The sequence below is a fragment of the Ovis aries genome, chromosome 26 (genome assembly GCF_016772045.2).
Source record: "Ovis aries strain OAR_USU_Benz2616 breed Rambouillet chromosome 26, ARS-UI_Ramb_v3.0, whole genome shotgun sequence".
NCBI lineage: Eukaryota > Metazoa > Chordata > Mammalia > Artiodactyla > Bovidae > Ovis > Ovis aries.
The window spans coordinates 36,356,932-36,379,112 of NC_056079.1; the positions used below are offsets into that span (position 1 = coordinate 36,356,932).

General features: G+C 47.0%; 1 protein-coding gene and 1 long non-coding RNA gene across 5 annotated transcripts; one reads left to right on the forward strand and one right to left on the reverse strand.

Moving 5' to 3' along the window:
- Positions 1 to 974: 974 nt before the first annotated feature.
- Positions 975 to 20,087, forward strand: AP3M2 (adaptor related protein complex 3 subunit mu 2). Of its 2 annotated transcripts, none has more exons than XM_042241241.1 (9): positions 975 to 1,011; positions 2,781 to 3,118; positions 8,407 to 8,578; positions 9,580 to 9,717; positions 14,077 to 14,162; positions 14,404 to 14,537; positions 16,107 to 16,314; positions 16,561 to 16,705; positions 18,043 to 20,087. In XM_042241241.1, the coding sequence occupies exons 2-9, from the start codon at positions 2,846 to 2,848 to the stop codon at positions 18,141 to 18,143; spliced, it is 1,257 nt and encodes a 418-aa protein (XP_042097175.1). In that variant the 5' UTR covers positions 975 to 1,011; positions 2,781 to 2,845; the 3' UTR covers positions 18,144 to 20,087. The 2 variants fall into 2 exon arrangements, with proteins under 2 accessions (XP_042097175.1, XP_011961398.3); XM_012106008.4 differs by lacking the exon at positions 975 to 1,011 and adding an exon at positions 1,046 to 1,094.
- Positions 1,916 to 14,488, reverse strand: LOC121818030 (uncharacterized). 3 transcript variants are annotated; one of them, XR_009598667.1, is made up of 3 exons: positions 14,377 to 14,488; positions 14,054 to 14,208; positions 1,916 to 13,861 (listed from the first exon to the last, which is right to left on the reverse strand). It is a non-coding gene; the product is annotated as an uncharacterized LOC121818030 (long non-coding RNA). The 3 variants fall into 3 exon arrangements; XR_006058137.2 differs by having other exon boundaries at positions 1,916 to 13,036; positions 13,675 to 14,208; XR_006058136.2 differs by having other exon boundaries at positions 1,916 to 14,208.
- Positions 20,088 to 22,181: the final 2,094 nt, after the last annotated feature.

The following is a 22,181-nucleotide window of genomic DNA, read 5'->3' on the forward strand; positions in this document are numbered from 1 at the left end:
CCAGAGCCCATAACCTAACAGGACTCCTCATCACGCAGCCATTTTGAGTTGGGATTGTCTCTCCTGTTTAGTTCAAAATTAGCCAAATATCTGCCCTTAGCAAGTATGGCAAAGAACAACCCACGTTACCTTCAATAAACATTTATCACGGGCCCACGTCAGAAGTTGCCACTCAAAGTGAAAACCAAAGCACCGGCAGGGCAACCCCCTCCTTGTTCAGATTACAACCATCATCACCACAGTTGACCATCATATTAAATATATCCAATGTCCAGGCGCCACGGCAAACCCTTTCCACATCCCATCCCGTAACAAGTAAGTTTTCGTTGAACTGAACTTGAATCTTTTGACTTCTATCGCATGCTTTTCTGGGGAAGCCAAACTTAAATCATCAGAGAGCCAATGCAATTTGGAGAAAGAACTGTCCAATCCTCACATTTTCAGATCTGGGAACTGGGACTCTGAAAGGTGAAGGGCCTTGCCCAAGGTCAAGCAGGTGGCGGTTCAGCTAGGGCTGGAAGAGGCCTTTTGGATTCAGCTCCAGAGCTCTGGACACGGCGCTACACAGCCAATCACATCTCCTTTACTCAAGGTACGTAAGTGAAAAGGCATCACGTCTCTTTTTAAACGCACTTGTTTAACGGAGACCAGTTATTGCTAGGTAGAGAGAAGCTGTTGCTGCTCACGACTTATCATCTATGACGTGCTGTTCCGTAAGTCGTGCCCTGGAAGTCACACTTTCTCCGCATCCTCTTCCCGGCGTATCCCCCGGTTACGCAGGTGGCTTCGCAGCGCGCCGGGGCCTTTTGTGACTGGGTGACCAGGCGGAGCCGGGCGGGCCGCAGGCGGTTCGCGACAGCCAATCAGGGCTCAGAGCCCCGGAGCTGCACCAATCAGAGGTTAACGGGGCGTGAGCCAGGGCCAATCGGGGGCTAGAGCCCGAGAACAGGGCGAGCGGCGGGACGCGGTCAATCAGAGCGGAGGACGAGGCCCAATAGGCAGCCTTCAGACGTGAGTCGCGGGCGGGCCGGGGACGCCCGGGGGCGGGGCCTGTCCGCGCGGCCGCAAGGTGGGCTCCGCGAAGAGCGAGCGGGGTAAGGAGCGCGGACCGCCCGGGCCGGGGTGGGGCTGAGCGCGCGGCGGGGGCGCGGGGTCACGGGATGCTTCCGGAGCGACCCTCGGAGCTGCGTGATGTCGCGGGGAGAGGCGAGGGGCCGAGTCCCTGGCTGGGGAGGTGGCCACTCAGGCCGGAGGGGTCGGGGGAGGAGGAGACCCTGTTGCCATGGCGACGCAGGTGCGCAGACGGGAGACCCTTCTCACCCTCGGATCGTGCAGCCCGTGGACACCCGGGCTCCAAGCGTCCTCCATCCTCCCCGCGACCAGAGCAAAAATAACCCGCTTTAGCCAGCAGCCTCCCCGCCGCCCCCTCCCTCCCGCCAGCCTATCGCGGGCAGAGGGATTAAGCTCGCCCTGCTGCTCTTGGTTAACAAACAGCAGGCCTTTGCGGTTTGACCACCTGGACCAGTTCGCCGAGTGGCCACAGCTGGGGTCCAGCGCGGCCGCCTCGTTCCGGGGACTGGCATTAGAGATGCCGCCGCCTGAGGGACCTGGGGGATCCCCCAGAGGGATTTTTTTTTAAGGCATCTAATATAGAGCCTTGTGCTTAACAAGGACTTACGAGAATGGGGTCTGACCGAGTAAATAAAGACCACAAGGACAGCTCCATTCCGTGGATCAGCGCTGTCCAGTAGAAATAGGCAGCGACCCACATACTGTGTAATTTTACATGTTCTATTAACCACATTAGAATGTTACAGCTTGTATTTATCCAGTATATCCAAAATATCAATATTAAATTTATGTTAATATTAGTAATTGATCTAATTAATTGATATTAAATTATTGGTAAACTGTCTTAAATTTTAAAAAAATTTCTTTTGTATTGGGTATAACTAATTAACAATGTTGTGACAATTTCAGGTGAACAGCAAAGGGTCTCAGTCATACATATACATGTTTCCGTTCTCCCCCAAATTCCCCTCCCAACCCGGCTGCCACATAACATTGAGCAGAGTTCCATGTACTATATAGTAGGTCCTTGTTGGTTATCCTTTTAAATATAGCAGTGTGTACAGTGTCCACCCCAGACTCCCTGTCCTTCCCCCAACCTGTTCCCGCCAACAACCCTAAGTTTATTGTCTAAGTCGGTGAGTCAGTCTTTAAACACAATGCTTTTCCATATAAAGCCTTCAAAATCTGGTGTGTGTCTTCTGTTCACATCTCAGTTTGGACCAGATTTCACATTTCAGATGCTCAATGGCCCCGTTTGGCCAATGGCTACCAAATGAGATGACGCAAACATAACCATTTCTTATATGTGAGTTGTTGCCACAGACAGGGAACACCTCCATGTTCTTTGAGGCCTTCTTGTATGCAAGGAGATGGTGCTGTGCAAGGAGGCAGCAGAAACGAGGCAAGGTCTCTTTTTCTCCAGGAGCTCCCAGTCCACTTGAGAAAGTAGACACTCAAAAATTAAGTCGAATTTTAAATTAATATGATTCAGGCAGTATTAAAGATAACCGTACAGTATATAATTAACTGACAAATGAGATGGCTGTTAATTACCCTTGGGGATCCTACGGAGGGACACTTCTGGCTCCTGCAGTGGTGGAAGATTGAGTCTAGTCTTAAAAGATGGGTAGGAAAGCTTGGGCTACTGGACGGATACGGAGAGGGTTTTGGTTGACTGCAATTGACCATAGCTTCTCTTATTTTTTTAGGGCTGAGCATTTGCAGAGGCTTTCAGACTGAAAAAGACTCTCTTCACTCACTGACAGTCTCCACCATGATTCACAGTCTTTTCTTGATCAACTCCTCTGGGGATATTTTCCTGGAGAAACACTGGAAGAGTGTGGTTAGCCGTTCCGTTTGTGATTACTTTTTCGAGGCACAAGAGCGAGCGACGGAGGCTGAAAACGTCCCTCCGGTTATCCCCACCCCACACCACTATCTCTTAAGTGTTTACCGTCACAAGATCTTTTTTGTGGCTGTGATCCAGACGGAGGTGCCGCCTCTGTTTGTCATCGAGTTCCTCCACCGGGTTGTGGACACGTTTCAGGTGCGTGAATGTGAGGAGGTTCATCCGTGGACCTTATGAAGTGTCTTTGTAGCTTTGTTTCCATGGTTTTCAGCCTCAGTTAAAGAACTAAAAGGGCTTCCTTGTTAGCTCAGTTGGTAACAAATCTGCCTGCAACACAGGAGACCCCAGTTCGATTCCTGGGTCGGGAACATCCCCTGGAGAAGGGATAGGCTACCCACTCCGGTATTCTTGGGCTTCCCTTGTGGCTCAGCTAGTAAAGAATCTGCCTGCAATGCAGGAGACCTGGCTTCGATCCCTGGGTTGGGAAGATCCCCTGGAGAAGGGAGAGGCTCCCCACTCTGGTATTCTGGCCTGGAGAATGCCATGAACTGTATAGTCCATGGGGTCGCAAAGAGTTGCACATGACTGAGCAACTTTCACTTTAAGGAACTAAAAAAGAAATCACGACTCTGACATTGCTCACCCTCTCCCATCTGATAAGATTCTTGTTTCTGTTTATTGAATGGGTTGTATCTTGAATGACAGACTGCACAGTTTTGAACCTGTGGCCTGAGACAGCCACTCTACTTAGTATGACTGTATGAAGTCATTTCAGTTCTAGAGACTGGAATTGTCCTACGTTTTGTTCACAAAGCTAAGGAGTTTCCATTTTTTTAAGGCTTTTGTCAGGTTGGTTTCTCTCTCTCCCTTGGTTCTTGTCTCATCATAACAAAGATTTGGAATGGCGGGTTAATTATAGCTCAAGCAGGCAGGATTTCTCAGCTCTTGTCTTGTCATAGCAAGGATTCGAAACAACAGACTAGCTTCAGCTCAGTGGCAGCTCAAGAAGACAGAACTTTTATTAAACCGACAGCAGAGATAGTATACTGAGATGTGGGAACAGACCAGCCCCAAAGGAGAGGCTTGATTTTTTTATTTTTATGGCAGACTTGATGTTAACCATTGTTAACAGCATTGCTTTGAGTTGCATCAAGAACTGATGGGTGTGGAAAGATATTTTTTTAAACTGGAAGAACCTAAATAATGCTTGTTTCATTCTCCCTGGCAGGCTAATTTGGGAACCCACCCTTCAGCTTGAGTTTGTGCTCATCCACAGCATATGAGTACCAGAGATGGGCCTTGTTGCAGGCTTAGCACTTCTGTAAAATTTAAGGGATACATTCTCCAAGATGCAGTTTTCACTTGGAGTTTTTCCTTCAGGAATAGATTTGGAGATCCTGGGGGCATGGGCGGCTGGTTGTGCCAGGATGTCAGCACCTGTTACGGGACAGGATTTCAGGCGGCCTAGACTCTGGATTCAGACAGTGGCATCCTCTGCCTAAAAGAATTGCTCCAGCTCTCACGGTTGTGGTTATTTGCATAACTCAACGATCCATGAGAATCAAGGGTCCTCTGGTTTAACATCTGTGTCATGTGAAGTCTGGAATTAGTCACATGAATACAGACATTGTGGGGTTGGAGGGGAGAAGGAGGACCCAGACCTTCTGATAAACATTAAAAAGCAAGTCAAAAAGAGTCCTTTCATTTGCTCTTATAAATATATGTCACGTGTTTGGAACAGCTTTCATCTCCAAAGAATGAGCATATATTTAAGTTTTTCCCCCACAGTCTTTCTGGTAGTACTCTTCTGGGATTCCAGTGGCATATCGGCTCCTTCACACGGTGAGAACCTGAGAATTATAAACCCCAGTACGTGGAAGAAGCAGAAGAACCCAGCAGTTATGATCTTCAGCTGCTCAAGCCTGGGCCTTGTTAGGATTTCCACATGGGATATTTCACCCCATTAACCGTTGCTCCGTATCTCCATAGTGATGTTATGTAACTTATTACAAGAGAGGAAGTGAAGACAGTTGTTTAATCTACTTGGAACCACAGAGGAATCGGGGTAAACAGTGAAGTGGCTGCTTTAGAAGCCTGGGACTTCACAGCTTGCCAGTGTGGAAGAATTTGTTAGAAGTCTTTAAATGGACGCATCCTGATTTGAATATCTTATGTGATGTGTATTCTCTGGCTTCTGTTCTTTCTCTGGCACTGGGCTGTGACGGAGGAACCCCGCTGTGGAAGCGCACATGCGTTGCTGTAGCACTGTCCCCTCCAGCTGCTGACTGATAAAATCACATTCTCCCTGATTTAGAAAATCAAGGGAGGTGTTTCTAAAATCTTATTTTATTGATGTATAGTTGATTGCAGCATCATGTTAGCTTCTGCTGTATAACAAAGTGATTCAGTTATTTATATATATATGGGGCTTCCCTGGTGGCTCAGATGGTAAAGCATCTGCCTGCAGTGCGGGAGACCCGGGTTCGATTCCTGAGTCGGGAAGATCCCCTGGAGAAGGAAATGGCAATCCACTCCAATAATCTTGCCTGGAAAATCCCATGGACCCAGAGGGGCCTGACAGGCTACAGTCCATGGGGTCGCAAAGAGTCGGACACGACTGAGTGACTTCACTTCACTTCATATATATATATACACACACACACATTTTTCATAGTTTTCCACTATGGTTGATCATATTGACTATATTAATAGTTCCCTGGGCTGTACAGTAGGACCGTGTTGTTTATCCATTCTCCATATAGTAGTTTTGTATCTGCTGATCCCAACCTCCCAATCCATCTCTCCCACACCTCACCTCCCCCTTGGCAACCACAAGTCTGTTCTCTACATCTGTGAATCTGTTTCTGTTTCACAGATAAGTTCCTCTGTGTTGTATTTTAGATTCCACGTATAAGTGATGCTTTAGTCACTAAGTTGTGTCCGATTCTTGCCACCCCGTGGACGGTAATCTACCAGGTTCCTCTCTCCATGGGATTCTCCAGGCAAGAATGCTGGAGTGGGTTGCCATTTCCTTCTCCAGTAGAAGTGCTACCATACGATATTTGTCTTTCTCTGTCCGACTTATCTCACTTAGCGTGACAAGGTCTAGGTCTATCTGTGTGGCTGCAGATGGCCTTATTCTGTTCTTCTTTACGCCTCAGTGGTCTTCCACTGTGCAGATGTACCCCATCTTTATCCGGCCATCCGGTGATGGATACTTAGGTTGCGTCCGTGTGTCGCCCATTGTGAATAGTGCTGCTATAAGCATAGGGGTGCATGTGTCTTTTTGAATTCCAGTTCTGTGTGGGTATATGCCCAGGAATGGGATTGCTGGATCATATGGTAGTTCTGGTTTTACTTTTTAAGGAACCTCCATCCTGTTCTCTGTAGTGGCTATACCAATTTGGCATTCTCACTAACAATGTAGGAGGATTTCCTTTTCTCGAGTGAAGAGTTTTATTTTTCAAAATGAAATCACTCATGAGAAGGAAATGTGTAGCTTTTTTTCCTCTGTTCAATCTTCATTTTTTAAAGAAAAAATATTTTTGTTTTAGAAACACGTTCCTGACTCCTAAGTGCTCTTGGATATTGGAATGTGTCTGGGAGTTGACATTCTGATGTAATTTAGGTCACCTCTGGAGTCTGTGTTCAGTTTTGGATGTCATCATTTGAGGAGACTATTAGAAAATTAGGACAAATCCAAAGAAATGGCAAGAAAGTGAAACAATCTAGAAACCTTACCATAGCGTGAACAGTAGCAGGACCAAACAGGGAGTTTGGCCCTGAGAAGAAGAATTGAAGGCAAATGTTGTCTGGGCCCTCTGATCACTGTGGGGCTGTTACGTAACCTTGTTCTGTAAGGCATATCTAGGAAGCAGGTTTCAGTTTAGCCAAAGAAAGGACTTTCTAAGGATCAGCACTGCCCATGAATAGAATGGGCTTTGTCAAAAGGGGTGCATTTCCCATCAGTGGATGAATTCTTAGAGGACTCTCTGACCATCTGAGCGGCCCAGCAGCAGAAGCCCGGATATTGTCATGAAGGGCACGCCAGGTGCCTACAGGCCTTTCTCTCTGCATCATTTCATCATGGTGCATCACAGTTTACATAGTGCTTTATAGTTTACAAAGCACTTTCATACATGTTCTCATTTAATCCATCATGCTTAGTTTTTACAACCCTGTGTGTTCATGCAGGGTATTATCCAGATTATACTATTAGAGAAATCGAGACCTAATTAGTTAGTGTGAATTAATCAAGTAGATGACAATTAAGATTACTGCCCAGGCATTCTGATTTGGAATTCAGTGCTTTTCCCACAACCCAGATAATTTAGTGTCTAAGTTTAGCCTTTTTAAATAAAGGGACCAAGTGTTATTAGAATCCTAGCATCTTAGAAAAAGGATGATCCAAAGAGATTTTCTGGTGTGCTAGCTCACACCCCTCATTTCATCTCTCTCTCAGTTCTTTTTTGCTCCATGAATGTTGAGGAATAGCACAACAGTAAGAGTTAAAAATTTTACTTTTGGGGCTCCAAAACCACTGCAGATGGTGATCGCAGCCATGAAATTAAAAGACGCTTACTCCTTGGAAGAAAAGTTATGACCAATCTAGATAGCATATTCAAAAGCAGAGACATTACTTTGCCAACAAAGGTCCCAGTCAAGCCTTGTCTAGTCAAGGCTATGGTTTTTCCAGTGGTCATGTATGGATGTGAGAGTTGGACTGTGAAGAAAGCTGAGCACCGAAGAATTGATGCTTTTGAACTGTGGTGTTGGAGAAGACTCTTGAGAGTCCCTTGGACTGCAAGGAGATCCAACCAGTCCATTCTGAAGGAGATCAGCCCTGGGATTTCTTTGGAGGGAATGATGCTGAAGATGAAACTCCAGTACTTTGGCCACCTCATGTGAAGAGTTGACTCACTGGAAAAGACTGATGCTGGGAGGGATTGGGGGCAGGAGGAGAAGGGGACGACAGAGGATGAGGTGGCTGGATGGCATCACTGACTCGATGGATGTGAGTCTGAGTGAACTCTGGGAGTTAGTGATGGACAGGGAGGCCTGGCGGGCTGCAATTCATGGGGTTGCAAAGAGTCGGACACAACTGACTGAACTGAACTGAATTGATAATATTGTATTAGATATTATCATTTCACATAGTTCATTCAAATTCATGTTCAAAACGACGTAGTAGTCTAGACTCAGTTTTGTATTCTTCATATTACTTGAAGAAACTAACCCAAAGGGATTAAATGACTCATGAAAGAAGTTATTAATGATACTTGCGTTATAATCCAGTCTAGTTTTCTTTCCACCAAACTGGGCTGCCTAAGAGAACCAGGGTTATGCTTCATCCCCTTATTGTAGAAGAAGGTCCCAGAAACGCTGCGTAAACACACGTGGACATTACTCGATAATCTCTGGGCGTGTTCCTTCACCCATCACAGTCTCTGAGTGATAAATATATACGTGTATTGTGTTTTCAACAGGATTATTTTGGAGTCTGTTCGGAGCCAGTGATAAAAGACAATGTGGTTGTGGTTTATGAGGTGTTGGAAGAGATGCTTGACAATGGGTTTCCACTGGCTACCGAGTCGAACATCCTCAAAGAGCTGATAAAGCCGCCCACTATCCTTCGAACCGTTGTCAACACCATCACAGGTACGAGAGGGGCCCCGAGGGAGGTGGCCACCATCCTGAGTGTGGCTTAGTCCTCTGTTGTGAGTGCTTGTTTTTGGGGATCTCAAATGTCCAGGTGCTTTCATTTTGTTCTTTGTAGTCTTTAGTATAACCTAAAATAAAACTTTTGTATGTGTAGAAAATATTTCTGATTTCAGTGACAGAATAAACTGTTCTCCTTTTAAAAGGAATTTTCCCTGGGCTTCCCTTATGGTCCAGTGGTTTAAAATGTGCCTTGCAATGCAAGGGACACCGGTCAGACCCCTGGTCTGGGAAGATTCCACAGGCCCTGGAACAGCTAAGACCGTGCCCCAGAACTGCTGCGCCTGTGTGCCCTAGAGCCTGTGGTCTGCAACGAGAAGCCCATGCACTGCGAGGAAGACCCAGCACAGCCAAAAACTAAAATAACCCAATCGTTAATAATCGTCAGGTTTCTTCCTGATTATAGAAGCAGCACATGATTATTGCAGAAGGTCAGAAATACAGAAAAGCACAAAGAACATGAAATAAGCTCATAATCACTTTTAACATACAGTGTATATATATATTTTTATCTTCTTTGGTGAGATGGATAATGTATGGACAGGTGGAATTTTTTAAAACGAGTTAGGATATTGTTTTTACCCATGAAATTTTTATATCAATATGTGGATTACCATCCCTACTGAAACCCAATGCATTATTTAAGCTGCAAGCAATTAGGGAATTTGAGAGACCGAGTTCAGGTTACTTTCAAAACCAAAATAATATGCTGTTTCTCAGGTAACTTTCTTAACCTGTATTCTGCCTGAGGAGGCACACCAACTGGGGACAAGTGTTTTAAATGGACTAGGTTACCAAGATAGAATTTGGGAAAACTATAATCTTTATTTTGGAATACTTCAAGTAAGCATGTAATTAGTGGATGCACAGAAACTTTTAGGGACGTGTTCTCTGGTTATTAGGTAATTGGTTTCATCTAATTACAATATTCATGGTCTCAGGAAGCACCAACGTGGGCGACCAGCTTCCCACTGGGCAGCTGTCCGTGGTACCTTGGCGACGAACGGGGGTGAAATACACCAACAATGAGGCCTATTTTGATGTGATTGAAGAGATTGATGCCATCATTGACAAATCAGGTGGGTGCTTTCAGCCTGTTTACAGGACTGTGAAAACAGAGGCCCCTTTCAGACAGTGCTCGCTAGTTATCAGAACTGTCCCCCACTTAAGGCCGTTCATCTAACTTAGTGTCCACTTTGTGTCAAGCATTGTGTATTAGGACTGGACTGAAATATCATGATGTAGATGATGAGATCATACATGTAGAAACTCTAAAGACTCCAGCCTAACACTGTGAGAGCTAATGAACGTAATACGGTTGCAGGATACGAAATCAATATGGTTTTGTACACAAACATACAGTGTTTTGTACACTGACCTTGTACAGTGATGTTTCTGTACACAAACAACAAACTATCCAAAAAGGGAGCTGAGAAAACAACCCCATCTACAATAGCAACAAAAAGAATAAAATACGTAGGAATAAACTTAACCAAAGAAACTTATACCCTGAAAACTGCAAAGCGTTGATGGAGGAAATAGCAAATATATGGGAAGATGCTATATTTTCATGGATTGGGAGAATCAGTGTTGTTAAAATGTTTGAAATATCCAAAGACATCCGCGTCAGACTCCCAAATGCTAGCCACATTAGTATCTCAATGGCATTCTTTATAGAAATAGAAAAAACAAAACTCGTATGGAACCACAAAACCTCAAATCACCAAAGCAGTCTTGAGCAAGAACAAAGCTGGAGACGTCACAATTCTAGATTTCAAAATATATTACAAAATTATGGTAATCAGAACTGTAAGGTGGACTTCCCTAGTGCTCCAGCAGTTAAGAAGCCACCTGCCAATGCGGGGGACGTGGGTTCAGTCCTTAGTCCCGGAAGGTCCCACTTGCTGAGGGGTAACTAAGCCCTCAAGCCACAACTGCTGAGCCCATGTGCCACAGGTACTGAAGCCTGCACGCTGGAGCCTGTGCTCCACAGCAAGGGAAGCCGCTGTGAGGAGAGGCCCAGGCAGCGTAACTGGAGAGGAGCCCCCGCTCGCCGCAACTAGAGGAAGCCTGCATGCAGCAGTGAGGACCCAGCACAGCCAAAGCTAACAAGCAAATATTTAAAAAACAACTGTAGGTAAGGTCAAACAGTAGACATGTACACCAGCTAGGCGGGGTAGAAGGCTCAGCAATAAATCTGCCAACTGGTCTTCAACAAGCGTGCCAAGCACATGTGATGGGGAAAGGCTAGTCTCTGCAGGGGGTGGTGTTGGGAAAACTGGATGTTCACATATAGAAGAATAAAATCACCCTTAATCTCACACCACCCACAAAATCCAACTCACAACATATTAAGGACCTAAATGTAAGACCTGGAACCATAAAACCTACTAGTAGAAAACAGGAACAGAGCTTCTTGACACTGATCTGGGCAGTGGTGTTTTTTTTTTTTTTTTCCAAGATATGATACCAAAGCAAAGGCTTCAAAAGGAAAAATAGACCAACAGCATTGTATCAAAATAAAAGCCTCCATACAAGAAAGGAACCAGTCAGAGGAAAAAGACAGTGTGCAAATGAGAGGAAATGTATGCAAACCATATATCTGATAAGAGGTTAATATCCAAAATACATGAGAAACTTATATAGTTCAATAGCAAAAAAAAAAAACCCACCAGATAATCGGACTGAAAAAGTGGGCATAGGATCTAAAAGCGGCACTTGTGGTAAAGAACCTGCCTGCCAGTGCAGGAGAGACTTAAGAGATGTAGGTTCAATCCCTGGATCGGGAAGATCCCCTGGAGAAGGACGTGGCAACCCACTCGTGTTCTTGCCTGGAGAATCCCCACGGACAGGGGAGCCTGGTGGGCTACAGTCCCTGGGGTCACAGAGTCGGACTGAAGCGACTTAGCACACAAAGGATCCGAAGAGACGTACTTCAGGAAAGCCGTACGAATGGCCAGCAGGTAAACGAAAAGGTGCTCAGTGTCATCGGGGAAAAGCAAGTCAGAACCACAGTGAGGTATCACTCGCACCTCATATCAAAAAGACAAAAGACATAGCAGGTGTTGGCAGTGGTGTGGAGAAAGGGGAGCCCTATGCACTTGCTGGGGGAAATGTAAACTGGTGCAGCCCCCGTGGAAGCAGTATGGAGGCGCCTCAAGAAACCGAAACTCCCTAGTGACCCAGCAGTCCCACTCCTGGGTCTAGACCCAGCGGAAACGGAGTATCTCCAAGAGGCGTCCGCACCCCCGTGTTCACAGCGGCATTGTTGGCAGCAGCCAAGGCGTGGGAACAAACCAAGTGTCTGCTGATGGCTGATGGATAAAGAAGACGTGCGGCAGACACCCTCACACACAGGAACGTCACTCGGCCGTGTGAAGAAGTAAATCCTGCCGTGTGTGAACACACGGGTGAACCTGGAGGACATGATGCTGGGTGAAGGAAGCCAGACACAGGAAGATAAACGTGGCATGATCGCACATAGAAAAACCTGATGTGCACCAGTGCCGGGCTCACCTTATATGTGGAATCTGCAACAGTCAGGTCTGCAGAAACAGAGAGTAGAAGGTGGTTACCAGGAGTGGGGAGGACGGGAGTGGGGAGAGGTTGGTGAGAGGTGCCAAGCTTCAGTTCTGCATGTTGAAGAAGTTCTGGAGATTGGCCACGCAGCACGGTGACTGCCGCAGTGTACTTTCTTTTCCATGTTATTGAGTGTAATTGACAAACTTGTAAGGTATTTGGAATGTTCATTATGGTGATTTGATCTACATGTAGCTTGTGAAAGGATTCCCCCCCGACCCCAGCTGGTTAAATTATCACATCTGCCACCTCACAAGTATATCATCTACTTGAAATTTACTAAAAGGGAAAGTTCTAAGGGCTCTCACCACAAAAACCTAACTGACTGTGTGAGGTGATGGACGTGTCAGTCAGCTTCATCATGGTGATCACCTCCCAGGGTGTATGTGTATTAATACAGTTTTTATTTGTTGACTATACCTCAACAACGCTGAAGAAAAGCCTTGGAAAAACATGATATAGACCCATGCTAGGCTCACATTTTCAGTGGTTTTTATCCTCTCAAGTGAAAAAGTAACAAACTGATCTCTTGTTGATGAGATGTCCTTTTGGAAGTATTTGACTCTCAGTTGTCGGGGCAGAAATGAAGTTTAATCACTAAAATTCAGAGTCGTCTTCTTTTCTATCCATTCAGAGAGGTTAACACAACTACAGGTCCTTAGAGTGTGGAAATTTATAGAAAGTTCTCTTCACATGAGCGAACTCATTTATCCAGCAAGTGCTTACGGAGACTCCATGGTGCTGTAGCTGAGCACCAGGCAGTGGGCATGTGATGGTGACGAAGATGGGGCCCGTGGCTGCAGGAAGCGTCCTGAAAGTCTAGTGAGGGGGCGAGAAAGGGGAAAAGAGAGGTCTCCTCCCACCCAGACCTAAGTATAAAGCTCACACATGCTTCATCAATAGAATGAGTAGGAGTTAGTACAGGCTGCACGGATCTGGTAGCAAAGCAGGTGCAAACACTCTTAAGAAGAGTGAAATATTGCTGGAAAATTACGTAGCTCAGGATGACTGGACTGAGACGCATAAAGAAAGAAAAGTAACTGATGAGGCTTTAAAACCAAGTAAGCACAGCAGCTTTTCATATTATCCCCAAACTGGAAAGGTCCCAAATATCTAAATGTCTATCAGCAACAGAAAAGATGAACAAGTTTCAGTGTGATCATACCAGGAGACGGAGAAGAGCAGGAAAACCAGAAAATAGGAGGGGTTAGGAGAAAGGAACACTTGAAAGAAAGAAGTGGTTGCAGGGGCTGCAGGAGAGAGAGCCTGTGAACTGAAGACAGAAGTCTCAGTTCTATTTGGCATCAGAGCTCCTTGGGGGGCCTGTGAAGTGAATATACTGTCCATGGAATTCTCCAGGCCAGAATACCGGAGTTGGTCGCCTTTCCCTTCTCCAGGGGATCTTCTCAACCCAGGGATCGGACCCAGACCTCCCACCTTGGAGGCGGATTCCTTACCAGCCGAGCCACACGGGAGGCCCTTGGTGCCTGCAGGGAGAGCAGTTCCTGATGTGAATCCAGTGTTCCGAACCCTTGGTCAGGATAGCGATGTGTGTTTGATCCTGGCACTAGATTGAAAGCTCCTCCAGGCTAACAGTCTCACCAGTCTTTATCCCCGTTGCTTCATCAGAGTGTCTTGTGTTTGCTGTGCAGTTGATAAAGGTTTTCGAGGACAGGTGGACTGGGTAGATGATTCAGATGGATGGATGGACAGAAGGAAGGAAGGAAGAACGGGAGGGGAGGAGGAAGGAAGGAAGGAAATGGGATGGGAGGGGAAGAGAGCGCTAAGGAGGGAGGAAGGAGTTAAGTTCGTTGGGAAGGACAGAGCGGGTCTCACCTTCCTGTCTCATTCCGTCTCAGGGTCCACTATCACTGCCGAGATCCAGGGGGTGATTGACGCCTGCGTCAAGCTGACCGGAATGCCTGACCTGACACTTTCCTTCATGGTAAAATCCTGGGCCAGAGATCTAGTCCTTGGGAAGTTAGATGCTTCTGGAAAGACAGAGTGGCGGGAGGGGACGGAACCAGAAGGGATGGTCAGGGCCAGCCACAACGCTCACGGGCGGCCTCGAATGTCCGGAGTAACAACAGAATGTCTGCATGTGTTTTCGTGAAAGCAGCACCTAAGTTTCCTGAAAGATGCGTGGTTCTAATTCCCACCTGTGGCTGTTGCTTGATGTCGCCCAGAACCCCAGGCTGCTGGACGACGTCAGCTTCCACCCCTGCGTCCGCTTCAAGCGCTGGGAGTCCGAGCGCATCCTCTCCTTCATCCCCCCCGACGGCAACTTCCGACTGCTGTCCTACCACGTCAGCGCGCAGAAGTAAGCGGCTCACGAACCTGGGGGCGGAGTGCGTGCGTGCATGCGTGCGTGCGCGTGCGTGTGTGTGTGTGTTTGGAAACAGTATCTGCAGCGATGAAGAACTCAGGCTCTGGAGTTACCTGGGCTCCAGGTAACTAATCAGGTAAGCTCGGGTGAGTTGTTTATCCTTCCCCGTGTCTGTTTTCTCTAGGAAAGCTGAAGTAGTGAAAGTAACACGTGATGAAGTAAGGGGCTTCCCTGGCGGCTCAGTGGGAAAGAATCTACCTGCTAATGCAGGAGACGCGGGTTCAATCCCTGGGTCCGGAAGACCCCCCTGGAGAAGGAAATGGCCACCCACTCCAGCATTCTTGCCTGGGAAATCCCATGGACAGAGGAGCCTGGCAGGCTACAGCCCACGGGGTCACAAAAGAGTCGGACACGACTGAGCGACTAAACATCAACAGTAAAGTAATAAGTAACTTGAAAATAATAAAGGTGCCTTGTTATGAGGGTTAAATAAGAAACTCTAAATAGTGGCTTCCGCACAAAATAAGTGCTCATTACGTTTGCTGCTGTTAGTTTTGTTATTATTGTGTGCCTAAACAGGAATGCTTTTTCCTCAGATTAGAATCTGAGAACACCTGTATTTCAGTCCCTTTCACCCCAAAAAAGCAGTGAATGGTACTCTGAAGAGCCATACTATTCAGTGATTTGGGGTCTTGAACATGCTGTTTACTATGGACTCGGTTCTTTTGGGGGGAGGCGTAGAGAAGATGTGTAGATTGAAGAAAGCCTTGGACCTCTCAGCCACTGAGGCCTTCCTGTGGGATTCGGAATACATAATTTGGGGAAATATCTGAGTGCTTGAGAGCAGAGGCTCTGGAATCAGACTGCCCGTGCTTAAGCCCCACCTGCAGTACTGATGATACATGACCTTGGCAAGTTATTGAATAGTTAACCTCGGTTAAGTGTAAGGACATCAGTGTTAATGACATCAGGACAGAAGCAATGCCTGCCTCATACTTATGGGGTGGATTAAATGAGTAATCAAGGGAAAACCTGTAGGGTCGTGCTGGCCCCAGGAAGTAGTACTCCACAGATGCCAGGGATGGTTGCAACTTTAGTATCACCCTGCAGTTTCTCTGTCAGATCACACCGACCCCATCCCTTAGGGGTTTTTGTAAGGATCAAAGTCAAGTTAAAAGCACTCTCACAAATTTGTAAAAGCCCCATGAGGTATGAATGTTACTTTCCCAAGTGCGGATAATTATCGGTCACATGCAAAATGGTAAAACACGGAAATGTGATTTCTGTTTGCTGCGCCTTTTCCTCAGAGTCCACCGAGTCCGCTCTTTGGTTTTGTTGATTTCATTCTAAGAGTTGTTAGAAGAGTTAGTTGACTTACTAATCAACATCTTAGATTTACAGAAAGGAAACGATCAAAGACGTCTAGAGGGTTTTTCTCTGCATACTCTGTAAGACAAAGACGGAGGTGAGGGAGGAAAAGCTGCCAGCAGAACAGAAAAGCGAGAAGTGGCCGTTTTCCCGGTACATTGACGATGTGGGCTTTTTGTCTCCTCTCTTTTCCAGCCTGGTGGCGATTCCAGTGTACGTGAAACATAACATCAGCTTCCGGGACAGTAGCTCACTCGGCCGCTTTGAAATAACGGTGGGGCCTAAGCAGACCATGGGGAAGACCATAGAGGGGGTGACCGTCACCAGCCAGCTGCCCAGAGGCGTCCTGAACATGAGCCTCGTGCCGTCTCAGGGGGCGCACACGTTTGACCCAGTCACCAAGGTAGGAGAATACACAGGAGGTTCGAGTAGCCCGTGTTCGAAATAGCAGGAGCTCTGCAGCACTCCTTTCTGTCTTGTGGAAAGGCGAGCTTGACCAGAGGGATGTGGTTGAGGACACCGAGATAATTCACAGGAACAAGTAGCATTCTCTTCTGGGAAACCCCCAGGAGGTCATAAGAACACAGTGAGCTCAGGCGTCCCAGGTGCAGTTTCCACCATAACTTCCTTCTTTTCTCTCTCTTTGGAGATGCTCTCTTGGGATGTAGGAAAAATAAATCCCCAGAAGCTCCCAAGTTTGAAGGGAACCATGAGTCTCCAGGCCGGAGCTTCCAAACCGGATGAGAACCCCACGATCAACCTGCAGTTTAAGATCCAGCAGCTGGCCATTTCTGGTGAGTGACGCCCAGCTCAGGGTGGGGGGAAGGCAGGGGCCCAAGGCGGCGATGTCACAAAGCCCCCCTGGCCACTCCCTGTCCACAGAGTTGGGTTTCGTTAGCTGATATGTCATCTTTAGTCAGATCTTTCCCAGCCCATTTCTGGAGGAACTCTGTGACCCTCCATCAGTATTGGAGATGAAAGTGCTCATGAGCCGTTGTTGAGTCACCCTGGGGGCACTGGTTGGGGCATCCCAGAGTCGTCAGTACCAGGATGTATCTGCATTCTCAGCTGGTGAGTGAAAAGAATTCCCTCCTTTCCCCCAATTTCAGAAGATTTCATGTGTGCTGTGATCATGTGGAACACTCAGCTGACCTGAGTTATCGACCGTAGTTTACACCCCACCACCCAGGGGGATATCAAGACTTGTTACCTCTGCAGGTGTCTACTACGTGCCAGGCACTAATTTAAGCTCTTTTCATCTATTTTCTTATTTAATTCTTAGAATGACCCTTTTGGATGGATAGGAGATGACTTCACCTTTATATGAAGTTCTTGTTTTCTTTGCCAATGGACCACATCTAGTTTAAGTGATTAGAATTCATTTAAACGATAAGCTCTTTTCATCTTAAAATGCTTAATAAACTTTAAAGCTCTGAATAGTATAAAATGTTCTTTTCTTAGTCCAGTGAGAATATTTAAGAAGCACTGAAGAATTAATTCATCACTTGTCATCATTAGTTTATTCACTCAGTTATACCTTTATTTGATTATGGATTTCTTAATTCTGTTATTATGAATTCATATGTTCAACCCCATAACTTTGAGAAAAATCTGGAGTGGTCTTATTTTTCCTTACCGTCATTTCAGCCTGCATATAACTTTCTGCCCTTTGCACCACAGGGACAGATCTCATTGGCTGGCTTTTTATTGGAGCAGGTTTTTATTTTCAGCCTATGTTCCAGGGGTGAAGAACCTGTCAGCTGTGTTTAAGTGACATAATTAAGTGTAGGTTCCCAGGTAGCGGAATGGTAAAGAATCGGCCTGCAATACCGGAGATGCAGGAGACTCGGGTTCGATCCCTGGGTTAGAAAGATCTCTTGGAGAAGGAAATGGAAACCCACTCCAGTATTCTTGCCTGGAGAATCCCATGGAGAGAGGAGCCTGGTGGGCTACGGTCCAAAGGACCCATAGCATCCCAAAGAGTAGGACACAACTGAGCGACTGAACACACACACAGTTTCCGGTTCACGGTTACAGCTTTCTCCAGCCCTCGGAGCTCTTTGAGTTGACATGAATTAACCAGTTATGCTACCTGCTTCTTTGGAATAATGCTTGCATTCCTTCCTTGCAGGCCTCAAAGTGAATCGTCTGGATATGTATGGAGAGAAGTACAAACCCTTCAAGGGCATAAAGTACATGACCAAAGCTGGGAAGTTCCAAGTTCGAACCTGAAGCGAGAATTTTGCAAAGCAGACGGTCACGAACACTTTTTCATTTCTTAACCTGTCTAGAAGTAAAACCTATCAGCCTATCTCGTAGGTCTGTGCCCCCTCTGGACCCACAGGCTCCCGTTTTCCTTAGCCGTCAGCACCGTGGAGTGAATCCAGGGAGACAGGGTCGCCGGGGGCCGGGGCAGGACCCACCCACCAGCATCTCCAACCCAGTTCTCAGAGCAGAGGCGTGGGTCGCAGCGGGAGGTACCTGACTGCATGTGAAAAAGACCAGCGTTTGTTACTCGTTCGGCTGTAATTTTCTTCAGCCAGGGGAAGACTTCTTTGTTTTTTTTTAACCCCAGGGAAAAAAAATTAGAGCACGCACTTGGAAGGAAACGAATGTTAGTGGAGGAAGGTTTCTTGGAAGGCGTGGAGTATATGCACCCCCATTAAAGTTAAGAGAGAGGGGCACCCATCTCCACCCCTAGGAGGGGCTGCGAGGTACCGAGTGGAGTGAGTTTCCTTCTGAGCCCTCTGTTTGTATACAGGCATAAAGATCTGTACTTCTAGAAGCGAACTGGAAGCTTCTTTAGTTGGATCCCCCTGCTGACACGGAAGCCCCAGCGGGATGAGACTTTTCCCTCAGAGGCTGGGACGCCGCTCGCACCAGCTTGCAGAGGCTGAGGGCTGCCTGCCCGCAGCACCGGGCCGCCCTCTCCGGGGAGAGGGTGCCCTGCCCGCTCCCTGGGGGGCGGTGGTCCCAAATACCTCTTTCCTTGAGCGCCCCCCCAAACAGCTCCACTCCTTCACAGAATTTCCGCTCCCTGAGGAGAGTTTCAGAGAAGCCAGCCCCGTTTGCCCCAGGGCGGCAGGCTGTGTGAGCCGCCCCGGAGGCCCAGTGGCTCCTCGTCCATGTCCGTCGGGGGCTCCCTGGGGGCTGGAGCCTGAACCTCCCTTCGGCATGCTTTCCCGCGGTCACTCTCAGCCAGACGCTGACAGGAGCGGCCAGTCCTGGGGGCCTTCCAGTAACGACATTTCCTCAGAGTCTCTTCTGTACCCCCACTGTATAATCTATTTATTAGCAACATATATCGACTAGTCCATGTTTGTTTTTAAGACCCCGCCCCCAGATCCCTTCAGTCGTTGAATAAAACCGATGTTGTAGGAAGGTGGGTCCTGTTGAGCATGTGCGGCCCGGTTCAGGAAACACGGCAGCTGAAGGTGGTCTGCAGGCCTCTACAGCGGGAGGCTTTCCATTCAGCTCAGTGTGCCCATCACCCATTCCAATATTTATAGGTCAGACAGGTATTTTTAAATTATAGTTTATGATGCGATATTGTGCTCTGTTCTGTGCATGGAGAGAAATGAAGACCTTGTGCTCTCCAAACCCTATAATTTTTCTCTAATGCCCTGTTTCCAAGTACTTAGGTAGTGTGTTTTTGTTTTTTTCCTATAGTTTTCTCTTCCTACTTCCTGGATTTGTTTTTTTGCTGCAGAATAATGCTGCTTTGTGGTTTTGCTCCGGGGTCCGTTGTCCTGTGTCTCATAGCCTGTCACTCCAAAATTTGTCCTGGATCCAAGATCCCATTCCTAGAATAACGGAACTACTACTGCCGAGGGCTCTGGAGGATTTCAGGGTTTCCTGGGTCACAGGAGACAACCCATCTTGGTCCCTGAATACCCTTAGGTTTATAAGTCTAGCTGTCTTATTCCCTCCAGGGCAGCTCATCCTAATTTCAAGGGGAGAATTTAAGCAGAACTAAAGTACTGGGGCTGTGGGGCCCACAGACGATAGCAGGAGAGGCCGCCCCGAGCTGCAGACCCTTGGACTCCCCCTCACCCCAGTGGTGTGTTAGCATAGGTGGTACTGGGTGCCCCCAGGAAGCCTCTCGGTTCCACATGTGTTTAACGTGCAGAAGCATCTTCTCTGTTTAAATCTTAATAAAGTTGAGTGTTGCCAGTCCTTCATGTCCTGAGTGTCTTGTTACTAGGACCATGGGCGATGCTCTGCACACATGCCCAGCAGAAGCAGAAAGAAAGACAGGAATTCAGGGGATCTCACTGCATCCGCACTTTCCTACCACAGACCCGAAGCTGTATATATGGTTTGGGTATGTCATCTTGCAGGTTGTGAGAACAAAGGTCCAGATCAATCAAATTACATTTCCCAGGGTACAAAAGACAAAACCACTGAAGCTGCTGGTGTCTATTCTAGCGCTTTCCCTGTCCTGGCCTCTCATGCTTCTTAGGTTGATTAATTCGGACGTGAAGCCAGGTGCAGGGGTCCTGGTTATCCTAATTGCAGTGAAGACTTCCCGGAGTCTCCTGGGATGTGGAGACGAGGGTCCTGCTCCCATATCTGTCCTGTCTCTCCTGGCCGGGGGAGACTAAGACAAGGACTTCTTCCTGCCTTCCAGCCCCAAGTGTTGTCAACTGTGTACTGCCACCCCATCCTGTCTATTTCAGCGACTCATCTCTCTGCCTTGGGTCTGGCTGTTTCCTTAGCCTCATGGTGTGACCAGGCAGTTTATAACACGTGTACTTTCCTCTGTGGCCAGTAGGTGGAGACTCAGTGCCAGCAATGACACTAATTTTTTTTTTAATTGTTAGAAAAATAATTTTTTTGAAGGAAATTGAAACTCTTAAATTTTGCCTTAAGATCCCAAGCTTGTGAGTCTTTGACTTTCAAGGTTTTAGATGTGGAACCAAAGTTTATTATCCTCTTTCAACAACCTGAACTAAGATGGGAGCTCCGGGGGAATGCTCGTTTCAATCGTTTGAGTTTCTCTAGGTCTTTACCCATTAAAGCTGTTTGCACAATTATATGAGGATCTTTTTTGCTCTTTGGGTTTCTATTGCCGTTTGTTTTATTAGCCAGCCAGAGATAGTAAAGCAGTGCTACCTATTTCCCCTTAGCGCCTTCTCCTTCCCCCAACACGGCCCAGACATTTTATCCCGACCCTCCTCACCCACATCGGGTAGTGATGTGCTGTGCTCTGAGTGTGTTTTAGCCTCCGAATGCAAGTGCGGGGCTGGGGCCCTGCCTGGAGCTCTGTCAGTGGCCTCTGCTGAGCACCTGTCTTCAAGCAGCCTGTGGTTTCCAGGGCTTCACTCTGAGGAATGTGATGGGGGCCTTTTAACTTTGCATTTCCATCAAAGGAGCCCTCCGCTGCTTCACTTCATTTCAATAACACAACTGTCCGGAGAAAAGCTCGTTCTGCAACAGGGGAGGGAATGAAACGAGCAGAACTCCCACCAGAGCTGCAGTTACGGGGCCTTCCTTGCCACTGTCTTCCAGCCGTCTTCCCTCCAGAGGGCTAAGGTGCACAAAATCTGCCCCTTTCACAGGCTCAAGTCAGGAAATCTGTGACTTACGTTTGTGTGATCCGAGTTGATTGAACTGGTCCCGGGACCGAGCATTGTCAGAGAAATCTGTGCCCCCTCCCCACCACTACCCCCACTGCCCACCGCTGGAATCAAGCTTCTGGGCTTTAGATTCTCTTTCTTTTGTGAGTTGAAACTATTCTTTTAAGAACTACGTTGAACAGTTCTGACCGCCTCTCTAGAGAGAGAGGAGAGAGACCTAAGACCACGTTTGCTCCAAGGAACTGTCAGCACGTAACCCAACACCAAGCCTTGCATCAGGTTCATTCTTAGATCCGGGGTGTCAGTGATAAGAAACTGCCGGGCAGCAACCGGGGGTATGAGTTACATCTCAGGAGCAGTAAGACAGTGTAAGAGAAGCGGAAAGCAGCATTGCTTAAGTAACATACTTGTGTGGACTGGTCTGGGAGTGAATTCTTTAAAAAAAATTTTCTTTATTGGAATATAGTTGATTTACAATGTGTTAGTTCCAGGTATACAGCAAAGTGAATCAATTTTATATTTAACATATATTCACCCTTATTTTTTTATGTTCTTTTCCCATGGAGGTCAGAGTTTGGAGTAGAGTTCCCTGTACTACACAGCAGGTTCTCTCTCTTTTTTTTTTTTTTAGTTTTTTATTTTTTAAATTTTAAAATCTTTAATTCTTACATGCATTCCCAAACATGAACCC